The sequence below is a fragment of the Hyperolius riggenbachi genome, chromosome 5, assembly GCF_040937935.1.
Source record: "Hyperolius riggenbachi isolate aHypRig1 chromosome 5, aHypRig1.pri, whole genome shotgun sequence".
Taxonomy (NCBI): Eukaryota; Metazoa; Chordata; class Amphibia; order Anura; family Hyperoliidae; genus Hyperolius; species Hyperolius riggenbachi.
The window spans coordinates 436,625,151-436,644,241 of NC_090650.1; the positions used below are offsets into that span (position 1 = coordinate 436,625,151).

The 19,091-nt window shown below is 42.9% G+C and overlaps 1 protein-coding gene across 7 annotated transcripts in view; it reads right to left on the reverse strand.

The window, feature by feature from the left end:
- TSNARE1 (t-SNARE domain containing 1) overlaps positions 1-19,091 on the reverse strand; it is a 557,339-nt gene that overhangs the window by 191,648 nt on the left and 346,600 nt on the right. Inside the window, exons 2-3 of one of the 7 annotated variants that reach the window (XM_068238107.1) lie at positions 11,897-12,324; positions 10,640-11,440 (exon numbers count right to left, since the gene is read on the reverse strand). The exons of 3 other annotated variants lie outside the window; for them this stretch is intronic. In XM_068238107.1, the coding sequence (XP_068094208.1) occupies positions 10,890-11,440; positions 11,897-12,324 (979 nt within the window). In that variant the 3' untranslated portion in view covers positions 10,640-10,889. Of the gene's footprint in view, positions 1-10,639; positions 11,441-11,896; positions 12,327-19,091 lie in introns of those variants that run through there. 3 more of the 7 variants (XM_068238104.1, XM_068238103.1, XM_068238110.1) reach the window with 3 other exon arrangements.

The window sequence follows — 19,091 nt, forward strand, 5'->3', positions numbered from 1 at the left end:
AATTAACAGCGTGTGAAAATAACTACAGAGGAGGTAAATTAACTACAGAAGAGGTAACTTAAGGAATGAAGAGATAAAATAACTCTCTCACTGTGTGGAGGTAATGTTTCTCTTGCCTTATCTCCAGCATGATCTTAGTGAATTGAGGCCAATCTTTACCCCCAAGTAGGTATCAGTGCTATTCCTGGTTATCCATGCACCCATCTGTATACTGTATATTAGGTGGCACATTTGTGTGTAATGCTTGGTACACACTATGCAATTTTCCTGTTTATAGATTGACGGGATATTTCCCATTATTCAATCATTTCCAGCAAGTCCGATCTGCATCTGATTGTGGAAAGCATCAATTGTGTGCAGTATGGATCTAAAATGCTATCCCTTTTGTTGATTGAAAGCCGACTGGACATGCTGGAAAAGATGGGAAATTTCTCATTGATCTGACGGAAAAGTTGCATGGTGTGTACCAAGAGAGATGGAACAGCACCTCGGCAATCCTCTGTGGTTGTGCGGGAACCAACCCCTTGTACCAACAGGGTGAAGATCCGTCTTGTTCGAAGATAATGGTCCGCACCACATCCAAGTATAAATCAGCTTTATTGAAGATCCATAACATGCTGTGTAGCAGCTACAGCCCGCTGTTTCGGGTTACATGCCCTTTTACAAGTCGCTTAGCACAACCCGAGTAATCCAAAACAGTGAGCTGTAGCTGCTACACCGCATTTTATGGATCTTCAATAAAGCAGATTTATACTTTGATGTGGTGCGGACCATTATCTCCAAACAAGCATGGTGTGTACCAAGGCATGATGGAACCATGGCTACAGAAGTGCCAATGCAGCCCTGGCAGGGGTGGGGAGGATGGGCAAGGGATGACCTCTTGGCAGTAAAGATGAAGCCGCAACTACTCCGCCCCCAGAAGAGTGCGGTGGGTGTGGTCGGCGTTATGGGGCGGTGCTTAACTAGCTGCATAATTGCTGCTCCACATTTTATAAGTTTAGTTGACCTTCACAGAGGCGTGACAATTTCCTTTACCATGAGGCAGAGTACAAGACACATATGTGACCAATAAGAAAACATTTCCTCTCAGGGACAGCTTTACAAAAACTCAAATGCTTTGTTATTAATAGAAATGTAAGTGAACAGTAAGGTTAATACATAAAGAACAATCAAAAAGAGAAACAAAACAAAAAAAAGTTTACATTCTATGCATTAAATGAAATAGAAAAAAACAAAAACAAAACAAAAAATTCAACTCCACTGTTGTTGAGGGGAGATAAATCCTCCCTAAGTTAGTTCTATATAGTCTACTTCCAAACTAGGCGTGGCAAATGGGAGTGCCGCTCTGCTATAATCACTTGATCAGTTCCAAGGTAATCAAGAGAGGTAGACAATAGGATATTTTTATGCCTGGTACACACCATGTAATGTTTCATTGGCTAGACGGGTCAAATTGATTATTTCCGACAGGTCCAATCTGATTACTAATCGTTTTTTCTGATTGATTTTGTATATAAGTGATCAGAAAAACGTTCAGAAATTAGTTTGGACCTGTCGGAAATAAATCGATTTGACCCATGTATCTAATGGGAAATTAAATGATGTGTAACAGGCATTAGTCTTTGCTTAAAATGAAATCTAGATCTCTGTAGACCCAAGAATGAGTTCTTGGAATACTAACATTTTTCCTCCTGCTTTGTGTAGCAATTTACACATGCCATCACATGGGGGATATATCTGGGCACCGAACAATGTACTGCTTATTGCGAGGAGAGGACATTTTTTAAAATCCTGAATTTCACACGTTGAAGGAGGGGCTATGCGCCGGTGGACACAGGGAGTGAGTTGGAAAAAAGATCCAGCAAGTAATTATAACTTATATCAGAAGAGGATCCATAAAACGTTTATATATGAGACTGATCATTCTCTTTAACAAAAGTGGAGTTAAACTTTATAGTTCAGCTAAAAAAATAAAAAATGAAGCAATAGTGAGGCTGTGTTATATGTAGTTCTACACATCTGCATGCATGTCTTAGTAACTCCCAGTAGATCCCCTAAAATGCCTGTAATCTAAGATCCAAATGTTTGGTATGTCCACCAGCCCATGCAACACATGACCATGCTTTATACTGTAGTCAGCTTGCTATGACACAGATGGGAAAGGAGGCGTGTCTATACCGCAATTACCCGTATGTCAGGGAGCCTGCTGGGATAGGAGGCGTGTCTATACCATAACTACCCGTATGTCAGGGATGTGAGGAGGCCTGCTGGGAGGAAGTGCAGCCCTGAAAAGACTCAGGTCATGCTAGCAGGTATGTAGACAAGAATACACTGCAGCCTTAACAAGTACACAAAATGCATACTTTAACATACGGTAATATTCATAGAACAAAAAAAAATCCAAAACAATTATAGCAAGTAACAAAGCGGTCCCTGATATGAAAAAACAGGACTTGTGAAAATAATTACGTTTTACCCAGACTAAGGAGTGGCAGAATTAAAGTATAATGCTTCAGAAATATCTAAATTTAAAATAGGGTTATAAATTTCTAGTTTAAACGTGAGGCATCAGATAAAGTTAGCAAAACTTGTCACCACTTGTTGCCTTTTTTCAATAATAAAAACAATAAAACCCACAAATACTTTTATAATTGTAAAGACATGGTCACATGATCACTAGACCCGAGTTCATACAGACCATGAATGCCTGCAGAGCCTGGAGAGGGTGTGGCTTTATCCAGTGTAGGCTAGTACTGCAGAAGACAAACGGGTGGCAACTGACCAAGGAAATGCACTGGAGTGGTCCAGTCAATGTGGCTTTACCAAAGAATTCTGGGAATCCTTACTAAAAAAAGGTAAGTGTCGCTGCGTCCAGCGGTTTGCAGCGTCCCTGGTAATTTGTTGTTACTGCGTATGTGCACAGTAACGTAGCGCTGGAGGGACCAGGAAGGGAGGTTGGTGGGCGGGCAGTTGGGTGCACGCCTGTGGTGCGCGCGCATCCTGAGTGATTGGCGGCGGCGTTAACAAAAGACCTAGATCCCGTTTTTAAATGGGCTTGGGTCTACTAGTGGTGTATAAAACAAATACTAGACAGCACTGAAAGGTATGGGCAGGACAACCGGCTTCATTTCAGCAATTGTACATAGTCTCCGCTGGCTTTGTCACTCGCTATGAAATGTGCGTTCATTAGTGGGGAGTGGAGCCTTTGCTCACCTGGAAACCATAACAACTGAAATTAGCCAATGAATTAGCACGGCTTAAAGAGACTCTGTATTAAAAAACGTCCCCTGGGGGGTACTTACCTTGGGAGGGGGAAGCCTCAGGGTCCCAATAAGGCTTCCCCCTCCCCTGTAGCTGCAGGCAGTCCAGCACTGGTTCCCCCGAAGCGTCCCACAATCCTCGCTCGACAAGGCTTGATATATTTACCTTCCCTGGCTCCAGCGGGTGGCGCTGTTGTGGCTCTCAGCACGGAAATAGACGGAAATAGCAGATTCCAGTCGGGTCTACTCTACTGCGCAGGAAGTAGGAACCAGCCCGACTGGGATCAGCTACTTTTGTCTATTTACGAGACCAGAGCGGCAACTGCGCTGGAGCCGGAAAGGTAAATATTTACATGCTTGCCGTTCCTGAACCCGCAGCGAGACCACCGTGGGACACAGGAGGATGGGGAAAGCCTCGATAGGATCCAGAGGTTTCCCCCTCCCAAGGTGAGTAACCCCCCAGGGGCAATTTTTTTGTAAATACAGATTCTCTTTCATGCTAAACATTCAGCAGCCAGTGTCTTTCATTTGTTAGCACAGACTGCACTGTGAGAACTTAAACTTCAGCTGATCCCTATTCCTCACATGTACTCAAAACATATTAAACCGTACTTGACATTCATTTTTGGAGAAGAAAGTAGATATTTACCCAAGTTCTGTCGTAGGAAGTTTCTGGATAGTCCAGTGGCTTTCCAGAAACTCCTCGACCACATCAATCCAGCGCTGGGCCCTCTAAGCATATTCCACAAGGGGTTAGTGCATCTGTTCTTGTGCAGTGTTCTCCCCAGGCTCTTATAGCCGGGTGCTCCACCCGGCTATTTTTGGTGACCACCCGGCTGTTATCTTCTCACCTCCTCCTCTGCTATAAGCAGAGAAGTGCCAGTCCTCCATTCTCTCATCTCGCCCCACCCGGCTAGTTTTTCATACCACCCGGCTGGAAAAAAATTCTGGGGAGAACACTGTTGTGGTCATGCTCCCATCTGGGTATAAGCTTCGTATGGAGAAGCTTGAACTCAGATGGGAGTGAAACCACAAAAAGGAGGGTCCTGAACAGCAGCTTGAGACAGATCTACTACTTAGGCAAGTATCTAACTTTTTCATCCACAAACTTTGCTTAAAAGGGAGACAATGAATTCAGAAGCAAGTTTCTAGTCCCTATACAACTAAATTAAAAAGAAAACTCCAACACCAAACTAACTGCTTGTGAAGGTTTTAGAAGTTTCTTGGGGGATTTTTAGGATGAATCTGGGACGATATTTTTGCTTACACAGAAGCCTTCCTATTGTGCAACCCTGTGGTAGATTAATGCTCATTGACTGATTAGGTTTAGCATGAAATGGAGGAGAACCTGAAAAAGAGATTGGCACTCGGATGCACAGCATATGTATGGCATGAATACAATAAGAAGTCTTCAGTTTGGTGAGTGGTGCACAAGCCTAGAATGACCACAGAGAGACCCCCTTACGATATACAGGTGCACCCCCAGCATCTACAAGCTATACATTGCTCTCACCAGTATGAGGCTGGCAGGGAGGGGGTGGAGTTAATCTCGAGGTCAAAAAAGTCAAGTATTCAGTGTGGCCGATTTATACTGTTCAGAAACTGACCAATAAAGTGCAGCTGCGGTAACGGATTGGTCCATTTCCAAGATGCACCAAATTTCCTAAAATTTGCATCAGCTCAAAATTATTAACATCCCATTGACCATCCCTAGTGGCCATAGTTTGTGAGCTGCCTGTTTACTTGCAGCACTGACCTGTTATAACATCATAGGATTGCTTCAATGGATAAGTGTGCTCACAAATGCTTTTCTAAGCCCCACAAACATCCCCAAAGACACCCCCCCCCCCACAATAAAGTGCTTTACATTGGCCAGTATGCCGTACATTTACATACCTAATACTACTCGATCTGTTATGGAGTAGAAGTAGATGGTTGGATTCTCTGTTTTAACCGATGAAGAAGCCTACTATATACTTTACAGCTCCACCTAATGGCCGGAGGAAGTAAAGACACTATATAGGAGCACCACCTTGGCTTCTGCAGCTTCTAAGTCCCTGGTGCCTTCACTGGTAGATGCGGGGGGCTAGAATTTGGGTAAGTTGTGGAGGCAGACGAGCATTCATGGCAAATGTATTTTACAAGTACGCATGCTTTTAAAACAACCCTGTAGTACAGGTATGTCAAACCAGTCCTACGAGTGCCGAGATCCTCACACATTTTTGATACAGCTCAAATGAACTGATGGGTCTGAATCAGGAAAGGTGCGGTCCATCAGGTAGAACACATTCCTTTCTTTCTCAGTCCATCCTAAACACTGGCATGGATCCGGCCCTCCAGGCCTGGAGTTTGACACATGTGCTGTAGTAGAAAAACAAAATGCCTCAAACCACTCTTACAAACAAAAGCGGAAGTTAAGTGTTGCTTGTGTGCATCTCTTCAGAACTTTATGAGCATCCAGGGAGACCCAAAACATGAAGGTAATTTATTAGATTACCACGTGATCTCTACACAACACCCAGATATCGTCAAGGTTATCAGCACGGCTGATCAGAAGGTCGGAGGAGGGTTAGTGTGAAGGTTAGGTTACAGCTAGGGCTAACAGTTTGGCAGGCTTGATTAGGTGAAGTCAGTATTACAGAAACGATTGTTGAGCGTTATTGTAAGACATGCCTGATACTTACATGTGGTCTCTGTACATCTTTGCAACACTTCTAGAGCATTCAGGGAAACATGTCACTAGGTTAAAGTGAACCTAGCACTATTTTTAGCACCCAGGGCATCTAAATAGCACATTAAATATGCATGCCGACAATGTGGCTCATTAATTTAAAAAAAAAACACCTTAAAATGTTACCTTCTGCTTACATTAAAAAGTTAAGCAGAGGGTTTTATTAGACTACGTCCATGGCCTGCCCGACAAATAAGGACTGATGTAATTATTTCATTGCACACATTAGTGGCTGGATAGTGTATTGGTTAAGGGCTCTGCCTTTGACATGGGAGACCAGGGTTCAAATCCTGGCTAGGTCAAATACCTATTCAGTAAGGAGTTCAAAGCAAGACTGCCCAACACTGCAGGGTGGCCTCCTGAGCGCGTCCCAGTGGCTGCAGCTCTTGAGCGCTTTGAGTCCGACAGGAGAAAAGCGCTATACAAATGTTCGGATTATTATATTATTATTATTAGCACAGAACAAACAAAAGCTTTCATTAGCAGAGGGTGGGGAGATAGGACACTGTGCTTCAAAGAGTTTACAGAAGTCACAGCTGCTATCTTCACACCTTCCCCTGGTTAAACAATGGGCAGCTAGAAGGGGAAGGGGAGGAACATGGTATCTCCTACAGCTTTTAGAAACCAGGGGGAAAAAAGTAGTGCTTGGTTCCCTTTACGGTACTAACCTAGTGACAGGATTGAATAAAGTACGAGGCGTGACTGCGATAGCATCTCTACCGCTGTAATCTGTGCATGGACTGAGACTATTGTACATTGCACTACCAGCCCCATATCTCTGCTCACTCCGCACGACACGTCCTGCGAATATCAGTGACATAGCTCTGCTGAATCATTAAAGATGCGTAAGGTTGTCATGTGCTTCCATCTGTGCATTTCTGCAGAAGAGCTGGATAACACAAGTACTCCTTTCACTGAGCCCTGTCAATAGAGTAAGTTCCGGGAGCCTAGTTACAGGTGAGCTTTACAGAGAAGCTGCAGCAAAACACAACAATGATATTATAAATGTGTTTATATTATAGTGCTAATGCTGATGGAAGCCCATGGACTTATTCTGGTTTTCTGGTCAGCATACAGACATTATTATTATTTGATCACTGGCATCCATTATTGTGAATAATGGATGTTGCATTTATAAACATATGTAATGGCCTATAAAACTTTTCTCCTTACCTGCTTTTAGAAGTACTTTTTAGAGTTACAAGCAATCTATGTGGCCTCTTATCAAATATCAGAAAGCAATGGATATTGCCGCAGTCCAGCTTAGTCTGACTGGACAGAGATGGAATCTACAGCACTGGGCTGTTTCTCTCACAAATTAACCCTTAAGCAGTCCATTAATTTAAAGGGCTGGCAAGTGCTCCAGGCCACTTTATTTTATTTTTTATTTGATTTCCATTTACATTTCCCTGCTTCTAATTAGTACTGCTGTCATGTGTACTTATGGCCACTTGTCACTAGGGGCAGTGTGAGACAATAAAAGAGAACTTTTCGTTTCAGTTTCTATATTTTCAGCTAGTAGAGAGAAATCAAAGCATTCCAAGATTTTACAGCACAACCAGTTCTGCCGACTGAGGTCAAAAGCAGCTCACTTATCTCACACGAGATAACTCTAATGAGTTAAGTGCTGAAATGTTGGTGATTTCAATCTTATTAAGCATTTCCTTGCTTGCTCAGGGGCTTAAAGGGTAATTAATGAATAAGTTGTGAAAACATCTCCTGTGAGAAAACTCTGGAGAAATGTTAAAGAGAACCCGAGGTGGGTTTGAAGAATATTATCTGCATACAGAGGCTGGATCTGCCTATACAGCCCAGCCTCTGTTGCTATCCCAAACCCCCCTAAGGTCCCCCTGCACTCTGCAATCCCTCATAAATCACAGCCACGTTGCTGACAAACAGCTTGTCAGAGCTGGCTGTGTTTATCTCTATAGTGTCAGTCTGCTGCTCTCCCCGCCTCCTGCAGAACTCCAGTCCCCGCCTGCATCCCTTCCCTCCCTGCTGATTGGAGGGAAGGGACGGGGGCAGGGACCAGAGCTATGCAGGAGGCGGGGGTGCAGCTGAGACTGACACTACAGATGTAAACACAGCCTCACAGCACGGCTGTGATTTATGAGGGATTGCAGAGTGCAGGGGGACCTTAGTGGGGTTTGGGATAGCAACAGAGGCTGGGCTGTATAGGCAGATCCAGCCTCTGTATGCAGATAACATTCTTTAAACACAACTCGGGTTCTCTTTAAGTGAATAGGGCCCAAGGAAAGAAAACACTTTAGTTGAACAAATAGGAAGTGTGTGTGTGTGGGGGGGGGGCTGTTTACATAAGGAGAGATAAACCATGAGATACAACACAAAAGAGAATTTGTGAGATAAAATAGATAAGATAATTCATAAAATACGTTTTGTGAATAAGCCTCATGTTATAAGGAATTTCAGAATCACTCCAAGCTTTGTTGCAAAGATTTTCTCAAGATTTTCAGAAAACTGCAGTTTAAAGAGGAACTCCAGTGAACATTTTACTGCTGGCAGGTGATGTAGCTGCTGCATGGTTTTTGTCAGTTGTAAACAGCTGTAAACAGCTATTTCCCACAATGCAACACAGACAGGAAACTGCCAAAAGTTCTAACTTTTCTTGTGGGAGGGGTTTCACCACAATATCAGTCATACAGCGCCCCCTGATGGTCTGTTTGTGAAAAGGAATAGATTTCTCATGTAAAAGGGGGTATCAGCTACTGATTGGGATGAAGTTCAATTCTTGGTCGGAGTTTCTCTTTAAAGTGGACCTGAACTCTTGCGCAGGACAGAAGGAAAACAGAAAAGAAGCATCCTGTATGAGTTTAGCCTAATTACCCTGTATCTCTGACTAATCACAAGTTGCAATTTGATCTCTACCCTGTGTCACATGACTGCCAATGGCAGATAAGCTCATTTGAAAGCACAGGGTCTTAACAATATGTCTGCTTCCACGAAAGCAGGAAGTAGTAACACTGCATATTTACTGTAGGCTTTGTATCAACTGTAACCAAAATGTTTTTCTTTAAAAGTTACTATGTTGTTGCTTATCTTTTAGAGCAGGGAGGAAGTTTTGAGTTCAGATCCACTTGAAAAGTTATTTTTTTTTGTGGCCAGATGTAAAACATGCACTTATATGTGGTTTATTCTAAAAGAAGAGATCTTATACTTTTGCTTCTCATGTTAGTGGCTGTTTTCTCTCCTTAGTAAAGTGCGGTAGATTAGTGTTAGGCATAGATGACGAGGGTTATGCTAGCGATAGGTAGAAGTCAATGCTACTGTTAGAATCATAATAGTAGTTCAACACACATACAAAGGTTAGTTGGGGACAAGGGCAGCCTGGGGACATTGCATTTAAGTGTTAACTGTCCATATCCTGTGCCGAAATACCACAGTTCCAGAGCTGATCAATGAAATGCAACTTCTTCTAGCTTGCATGCACATATAATGCAAATAGTATTCAGCTCAGTCCTGGGCCAATCAAATTAACTTCCTGAGGATCTGGATTGGTTAAACTCCAAGCTGCATCGAATTTAAATAATAAAAATTGCATGCAAGGTAGAAAAATAGCATAGGAGGGTGTAGACCAGCAGGTGGTAGATTCTCACTCAGTGCTCCACCAATGTTTGTAAGCAGTGAAGTGGTACACACAAGCCCCCCCACCTCAAGCTGCTCAGGTGAGTGTAAAGAATACCTATAACCACCAGGGGGGATAGTTGCATATTCAACTAAAGGGAGGGAAGGCTCTGGATCTGTTAGAACCTTCCCGACCATCTCGGCATCCCTACGTTCCACCACCGGGCCCTCCATTATTCACCCAATTTTAATGCCGAAGAACTACTTGGTTCTCTGAGTACTTCCAAAGACGAGTGGCTTTGCAGTGCGCATGCACGAGTATGAAGCCGCCCGTCTTCAGAAGTACTTGGAAAACCCGAGTACTTCCCAGGAGAATTGAATAGGGGCCCGGCGGGGGAACAAGAACACCAAGAGGGGATGGGGAAGGCTCTAAAGGTGCGTACACACGCACTGCTAAAGAGAACGACGGGCCCGTCAGACCCTCCCGCTGGGCGGTCGTTCTCCTGGCAGTAGTGCGTGTGTACAGTCTGTCTGCAGACTGATAAGGCTGTTTCTGAACGATCCACTCAGCAGACTGTACACACGCACTACTGTCGGAAGAACAACCGCCCAGCGGGAGGGTCTGACGGACCCGTCGTTCTCTTTAGTAGTGCGTGTGTATGCACCTTAAGAGATTCAAAGCCTTCCCTCTTAGGTTTGCAACCCCCCCCCCCCCCCCCCCCACCACCCCTGGTGGTTACAAGTATTCTTTAAGTAGTATTTTTTTCAATAGGTGAATGCTTAAAAACCACAAAAAGACACCTCTCACTCCCCTCTCCCCAAAAAATTAAAAAGAATAAAATGTTAATGCCAGTCCCGTCATGCTGCTTTAGATTATAAATCCAGCGAAATATTTTCTTGAGCAAAGTATCCATGTTTACACATGTTTATGTGTTCAATCCAGCTGGGGAAAATTTCCTAACTCTGCAAGATGAATATAATAACTTTCTATTTTTTTTTCTATTTTTTTTTGTTTGTTTTTTTTTTTAAGAAAAATGTTTGTTGTCTTTTGTAAGAAAAATATTATTTTGGAGTAAAAAGAACACGTACAAAATATTTCCTCACAACCAATAAATCCAAATAGAAAATATGCACCATGTATCTTACGACCTACAAAAATGGCTCTATGTATGCATTGTATAAGAGAATTTTTCTGCTACCGTCCTACTGAAAATGAAAAAAAAAAAAAAGCAGTTCATATAAGTTTTTTTTTTCATCAATATAAACGTTGATCTAAAGTCAGGTTTTTTTTCTCAGAGTTCAGAATTGAAGACACCTCAATTTTCCTCCTCAACTTTAAGGATCATCCCGGAGTAAACTTCAGTCTCTGAGGATCCCCCAGACTCACCCGCAGGTAGTCGGGAGGAGGCCCTAGCTGATGAACCCGGAACTCGATCCTTTGGACAATGAACAGGACCCTTTTGAGAATGGTTAGTTTCCACCATTCTTTCTAAGGTCCGATTTAAAATCTCTACGTTATCCGCTAATCGTCTACTTTGCTCCACAAGGTTTTCTAGGATGAGGTTTTGTTGCACCATCAAAGAGGTTTGTTGCTGATACCAAGAGGATAAAAGCGTATTCTGCTGCATCTGACTCTCCATTAACTGTTTCTCAAAATCTGAGATTTCCTGCTTCCGTCGCGGAGGCGTCTGAGAAAGCCGTCTCATGTAGGTGGCTTTGGCCTGGTTCTGAGGGGAAGAAGGAGGAGACGGAGAAGATGCTGAAGTCTGAATGATCACTGGATGGTCAGACATATCTGGCTCGGTTGTAACCATTTGTATAGTTTTTAGAGGCACCCACGTGCAACCTGGGCCATTTTCCTCTTCATCTGTGGGAATTAGAAAAAAAATAAAAATAAAATTACTAACTTCAAAAAGAAAATAAAAATTGAGTTACAAAAGATGACTAACGCAAAAGCAGTATCCACAGATACGAAAACAAAACCCTTCTTAGCCCAAAAATAAGCTCATGAAACTTATTTGCTTAGAAATTAAGTCAAAATATTTTTTATAGAAATGTTCGCTCAGAAATTAGCTAAAATAATCTTACAAAACTTGTTTGTCAAGAGATCAGCCAAATCACAACCACATGATGTCCTGTGATTCAAAACCCGAAAAATAAATATACTGGTTTAAAATCAGCTGTACCCGTGACCACGACTTATGTCCTTACCCAAGTAAACCTAGAGCTGTATGGACAACTACAAAATATCAGCTAGATCAAAAGCTTGGACTTTGCCTCCAAGTCGGAGTCTAAAGACTTCCACCCCTTCTGACTGTGTTACCTGACTGAAATTCCAGTGCTATGTGAGGGGCGTCCATTTCCACATCTACATCGTCATGATCATCATCTTCATCATCAATATATCCGGGATACACATCACTGTTCGTATCGTGCATTGATGGACTTCTACTTAGGCCTGATGTGACAACAGTTCTCTTTATGATAGCCAGCTTCTCCTTAGTTCGCCTTTTCATATCATCCCACCTCCTTCTCAAGTCTCTGGTCGTTCTTGGAGATCGGGCTACAGCATTGATCTTCTGGGCAATATCCAACCAGATCCTCTCTCTTGCCGGCTGGCTCAGGTTGACCCTCTCGCTGCCGTAGAGCTTCGAGTGGTGTTTGGTTACCTCGGCCACCAAAATTTCCAGTTCCAAAGGAGAAAACTTCTCCTTTCTCTTGCGGGGGGTACAGGCCATTCTAAAGCTGCGCCTCTTGTAAAATGAAACAAGAAGGGGCATTTGGTACTACATTCCACAAAAGCCAAAGCATACAAAACTTTTCAGGACTCGTGTAAATAGGGGAGGCTTCTACACCCCATCAGCTTCTAGATTTCACCAAATGAAACTCGAAACAGACTATAGCACGGTTTTGAGCAAGCAGCACATTTGTGATCAACACAGTTGACTGGTAGATGCATTCTGCCATCTTGTATCAGGCTGAAGGCCAAAGACCAACACAAGCATGCAGCTCATAAGGCTCAATGAATGCCACGTGTGTGGTTATGTATTAAACAAAGGCAGAAGCTGATGAGGTTCAGAGACTCTGTAAATTCCCATGTACACAAGCCCTTAATATATACCTAATTTATCAACAATTTGAAAAACCATTCAAGACAATAAAACAGACTATGTTGTATATATACCTTATCACAATTAATTATTCTCAATAGCCACTCACTCAGCTCTCCCCCACTCTAAATGTAGCTTTATTCGATACGATCAGTGAGATACTAAAGATTCTGAAACTTAGTGCAAAATGTATGCACCTTGGAACTGGTCCAATCAAAATATGCAGGAAGGAGGTAAATGTATTGGCCCTATTCCAAACTGCATAGATTTTGCACTTCATTCCAAATGAGAAATATTAGCATTTTGGTGGCAATTTTCAGGTAGCTATCCACCATTATAAGGAAGCCAAAAGTTAGTTGAGAAAGCTCTAACACTACCTAGTTAGCAGTGGCCATTTTCTTATCTACAGATGACGGGCATTCAGTTCAATAAACACCGGATATCTGTAGATAAAACTAAAGACTTCTACTGGCTAGATGGGATGGAAGCATGTTAGGCCCAACAACACATCACCCAGTATTTTGCATCCAGGTATGCGAGGACACATTTCTCTGGTGAAGGGGCTAAGAAGATGGATTTAATAGAAAAGACAGTTTACGATGGAATGTAGGTAGTAAGTGTGCCAGATGTTCTGGTTTAATTAGGTGCCAGCATAGACGCCAGCAGACCCAGGTGCTTAGTTTGTGAGCAAACTGTCAGCTTTCAGGCAGCCAAGCAGTTACTCCAACTGACAACACTAAACACTAGCCAATTGTTGGTGTCTAAATGAAGGAAAGGAAAAGAAGATGGATGGTGAGAATCAGCTAGGGCTACTGGTCAAGTTGTGGAGTTATTTTAGGTTAGATATAACACTTAAAGCGGAACTGTAGATATAACATAAACACATTGTTTTACTTACCTGGGGCTTCCCCAAGCCCCCAGCAGCTGTCCTGTCCCGTGCCACTCCTCAACGAGTCTCCGTTTCCCCGACGTCTTGCCTCGACTTGTAAGTCAATGACAGTGCTGCTCTTGCCAAGCGCATCCTTTCTTCGCGTTTCCCTCTGCAATAGCAGGCGCAGTAGCTCGGCGGGGAAACCGAAAGTAGCTGGCGGCGGGAGAACAGAGGCTCGTTGAGGAGCGGCGCAGGACAGGGCGGCTGCTGGGGGCTTGGGGAAGCCCCAGGTAAGCGAATCAATGTGTTTATTTTATATCTACAGTCCTGCTTTAAGGGCCTGAGCCCACTAACGCAGCTGTGTTCGCTTTTCAGTTACACATCAATATTACAGATGCTGAAAAGCGGACAAAACAGCGTTAGTGGACTCAGGCCCTTAAGGTAAGGTAGTTAGGGGAAACCGTACTCAAGGAAAGGAGTTTGATTGGTGTTGAGAGTTGGACATAGAAACGAAATGAAAATGCGGGGAGGGGATCTGTATTAGAGAGGTGGTTAGGAGTTTGGAAAGTAAATTAGAGGAAGGCTTATTGAGGGAAGGCAATTACATGGGGGGAGGTTATGGTTAGGTATTACCAACAAGGGAAGGGGTTTATGGTGTGGGGAGAGGTTAGGTTTAGCTGTTTGGAAGGTGTTTACACAGCAAAAGAGGTGAAGTGATTAGAAGGTCTATTAGGGGAAGTACATTACGTTAGGGGGAGGTGGTTATGGTCAGGTTATAGGAGGGGATTAGCATTAGATGTAAGGGTTTATGTTGGGGGGGGGGGGGGGAGTAAGAAGGAAATTATCATTAGGAGAAATGGGTTAAGTTGTGGAGCAGGGTATGGTTAGGCAATGGAAAGGAGATGGGCATTTTTGGGATATGGAAGATCAACGGGGAACAGCACCAAAATCCCCTGAAGAAAACCAAAAACCCTTCTAGAAGCATATTGGTAAAGCACACTGCAAATATTGTCTCGGAATCACCCAGAGCGAAAATCATCTTGTTTACTTATCATACGTAACCACTTGTCTTTCATGGAACTAGCAACCTTGTCAAAGGATCACCGGAAACGTTCATGAGGGTTGTCTGAAGAGCAAAGTGAGTGGAATATATCTTGCAATCTACACAGATCTGCAAGGTTATTACGGAAATCGTGCAGTGTCCTCATCTAGCAGTCTACCAGAGATTTCTTACAGGTTTTCATAAGATCTGCTGATCAAGGCACTCATAGATTCTGTGAGCAACCTGGCCGGGTCTCCAGGAATCCTTAAGATAATGAGCACATTACTCTTACCCCACCCCGTTTTCTATTTTATGGTTAATATCATGAATACAAAGCTCAGCTGTATAGTTATTGCCTTTCCTATCATATACCTTTTATATGCTCTAATATCCCGTCTTGACTAGTTTAACACCCTACTCTGCGGTCTACCAAAAATACAAAAACAAAACTAGCACCTGTCCAATCCCTACCGAACTCTGCTGCTGGTCTCATCCAATTCTCCTCCTCCTTTACTCCTCTGAGGGAGCCCTTCTCTGCTAATCTCACCACTGGCTATTACGCAAAGGATCCCCATTATACAAAGCGCTACGTAGGTTGTCTCCTCCATACATTTCTTCATACATACCTTATTAATCCCAAGATACCATCCCACCCAGAACCTTCGCTCCTCCCAGGAGACTATTACTCCTCCTCTTGCTCTTGCATCCAGGAATTTGTTTTACCTGATGATCCTCACCTTTCATGATTCAGTTTCATCAATTCATTTGAACTATGCCAACATGTAAGAGAACCTCTGCCCTTAAGAACTGGGGTTTGACATCCCTACTCTACTGAAAAGAAGGGTGAGCCCATTTGCATTTTAAAGTGCAGCACCACCAAGAGGCCGCAGGCAGCAATGACAGTGTGTAAGCTAACTTTTTTGTGTGAGATACTGGAAGGACTAGACACGCAACACCTGAAGGTGTACAGTAGAGACCATTGATATGGGGTATTTGGGAGAATTGGGGCCAATGTTAGAGGAGTGTATATTATTATCCTTAAAGTAATAGAATTTAATATACTCACGGAGGACGAGAGACAAAGCAGTTTTTGTTAGTGAGACTTATTTTAGCTGCGTACTTTGGATAATGGCTTTCAAAGTTTATGTTCAAACAACTAAAACACAATTACAAATGTCTAGAATTTTTAAGGCTTAGGAATTGTTCGAATCCATTTTACGGATCGCTAATAACCATTTATAACAAATTTTATTGGGGCACCTTATATGTTTTATGAATATAAAGTTGCGGCAATGAAAGCTTTAAGACAGTTTGCGTTACGGCAATCATATTGTTTTAGGGGATGGCAATATCCATGAAATACAAAGTAATGTTTCTATCTATTACAGGTAAGTATAGGCAATATTATAAAGAGCTCTTCGGGATTGCCTCATTTTCTACGGTAAGGCTTTTATGGTCATTCTTTCGCGGTGCTGAAAACTATGTGACGGCGTGATTTGTAGATCCGCCTTTGGATGTTGTGTTTCACGCAGATATGTCAAGGAAATTAACAATGTCCTAAAATCCCGGCTTGGCTGGCTTTGAATGAGAACGCTTAGGAGGAAGGACATCGGCTGAGAGTATTAAAAGCATTCGTATAATTTAGTGTGGGTAAAGCGTGCTAGATGGGGACTGCTCAACAATGAAACTTGCAAAACTGACTTTTTAGATACTGGCATGTGATCTCTTATATGTGCAGTATAACTTTGTGCCAATACGATAGTAAACTAGCTGCAGTGTGTGCTGATTGCTGATACCTTTAGTACATACAGTATAAGCTTTTACTCTGTGCCTGTACTGATAGTAAACTAGCTGCAGTGTGTGCTGATCTCTGCTATCTCCAGTATGTACAGTACAAGCTGTAACTCTGTGCCTGTACTGATCGTAAACTAGCTGCAGTGTGTGCTGACCTCTGCTATCTCCAGTATGTACAGTATAAGCTGTTACTCTGTGGCTGTACTGATAGTAAACTAGCTGCAATGTGTGCTGATCTCTGCTACCCCAGTATGTACAGTATAAGCTTTTACTCTGTGCCTGTACTTGTAGTAAACTAGCTGCAGTGTGTGCTGATCTCTGCTACCTCCAGTATGTACAGTATAAGCTGTTAATCTGTGCCTGTACTGATAGTAAACAAACTGCAGTGTGTGCTGATTGCTGCTACCTGTAATATGTACAGTTTAAGCTGTTATTCTGTGCCTGTACTGATAGCAAACTAGCTACAGTGTGTGCTGATCTCTGCTACTTCCAGTATGTATAGTATAAGCCGTTACCCTGTGCCTGTACTGATAGCAGCTAACGTATCGACAGCATGTCAAGACGCAGCTTGGGCCATGGAGATGAGACGGTGGAAGCGATGTTAACCTATTTTGGTTCCTGAACGTAGAAACTACCAAAAAGTAAAACTACAACTAAAAGTAAAAAAAATTAAACTTAACACACATTTACATTATAAAACTATTGTTTACATCCCCTTTGCAGCATACCTACCTCTCCTTGCTCCGGTCCCCGCGACTCTGTGGCAGCTAGAGCTCCAAGCTCACCGTCATGTGACCGCAGTGAGTCTGGAGCTCTAGAGGCCCGTTCAGGAGATGCTGGGGAGACGTGAAGATGCAAGCTGGAGCCAGAAGAGAAGCTATACATATTGCAGCATGCTCCAACAACAACTCTGCAAATCAAGACAGCCCCCTTCCAAAGGTATATCACCCATAGGCAAGTCGTCCCCCACTTTAAACTCAAGATGTAGGGGTCTGAATATATATGCAATTTACCCCCCCCCCTCCCTATTGACTCTCAAAAAAACTACAAGGCCAGGCCCCTACAGCTACGGGACAGGACAGCATTGCAGTTCCAAACAATCCTATCCGAAACAGATACTTCCCTTGTACTTCACTTACAGACAGTTCATAAGGATTATCACTTTTACTACGCAGAGGGGAAAAATGAAAGTTGTTAATTTTTTTTCTATGATAGAGATCAGCATAAAGCTTGGTGGAAATTTGATTGAGGCAGTATAATGGTGCCCATTAACGGTACAATTGTTCACTAAATGTAGGCCAGAAAAATAAATCGAACTTAAAACGAAATCGTGATCACCAAGATCACAATTTCGGAATAGTCAAGGCGGCAATTATCGTGATCACGTAATTTCAACATTGGGCAAGTTTGAAGAAGTGGCTTCAAACTTCACCAAAGTCCCGGCGTGTGCGGCCCGCAGCATTGGTCAAAATGACTTCTGCACGAGTCAAAATGCTGCCTGTCCTCTATCGCCGTCTGCTGGCTCATGTGCTTGGCAAAACTCCTTGTTCCCGTATGTCACATGACATATAGGAAGTATTCCGTGCATTAGAGCCTGCAGGAGGCAAAGTGGATAGACGGGCACCGCTGGACTCGTGCTGGAAGCTATGTCCAGAACTGATGCAGCTTGGGGGACAGAGGAGGCACAGAGAGACACATAGGGGGCAACATAGACCCAGAGGAGGCATAAAGGGGGCACAAAGAGAGGGGGACAGAGAGGTACAGACGGGGAACAAAGTTTGAAGGAAATTGTGAATCGAAATCGCAATTTCATAGACAGAAATCACTCAATTCAATTTTCCTAAAATCGTTCAGGCCTATTTCAATGCGATTATTACTATCGAAAATAAGTCAGAAGGTAATTTTTTTTATTAGTCTGTCTTTGCATCCATTGGAAATCGTGTCCCAATTTGTGTTTAGTGGAAACACACATAAAAAAATTGGAGCTAAATGGTGGCCGTTACAATTAAAAAACAATAGCCCCTCCCTCCATACATATACTGTGTATTTTTTTCTATTTTTTTCACGTAACCAGAATCCTTTTGACTAAACTTCTTAAAACAGTCAAAGTAGGCTGGCAGCCAGTCGGCGCTTAGCACAAACCAAAAATACACCCAACACAAAAATTGTTAAAAAATCTGAGACGAGTTTAGTGGCCCTTTAATTTCAATCAATGCATCTTTTAATTAGTGGTTCTCAGGAATACGAAACAGCTTTCTTTTCCCCAGCGTGGGCATTCCAGCCGTAGCCTGACTGATTGGAAGCATCAAAAATAGACCTAGATGAAGTAAATTAGCACAAGTTAAATTATTTTCATCGCGGGCATAACCTCTCCTTGGATCCATCCAGCGTAAAAGATTAATTGGTGGAACCCAGGACTCGCTGGAAGCTGGGATCATGGGGAATGTTTCAACTCAATATTTTACGGAAGGTAAAAAAATAAAAAATGAAGAAGACCTGACGGCGTTGACCTTTGTAGACGCGGTGTGTGGATAAACCGTGGAGACGGGAGATGAAGGAAGCAGATGGCACGTCTCCGGGGGAGATCTTATGTATAATTCACAAAGTGAAGACTTCCAGGTAAGTTCTTTTATCTCCCCTGCTACGCCACTTAACACTGAGATATGATAATTGCTAGATACTTTTTTCATGTTAATGAATT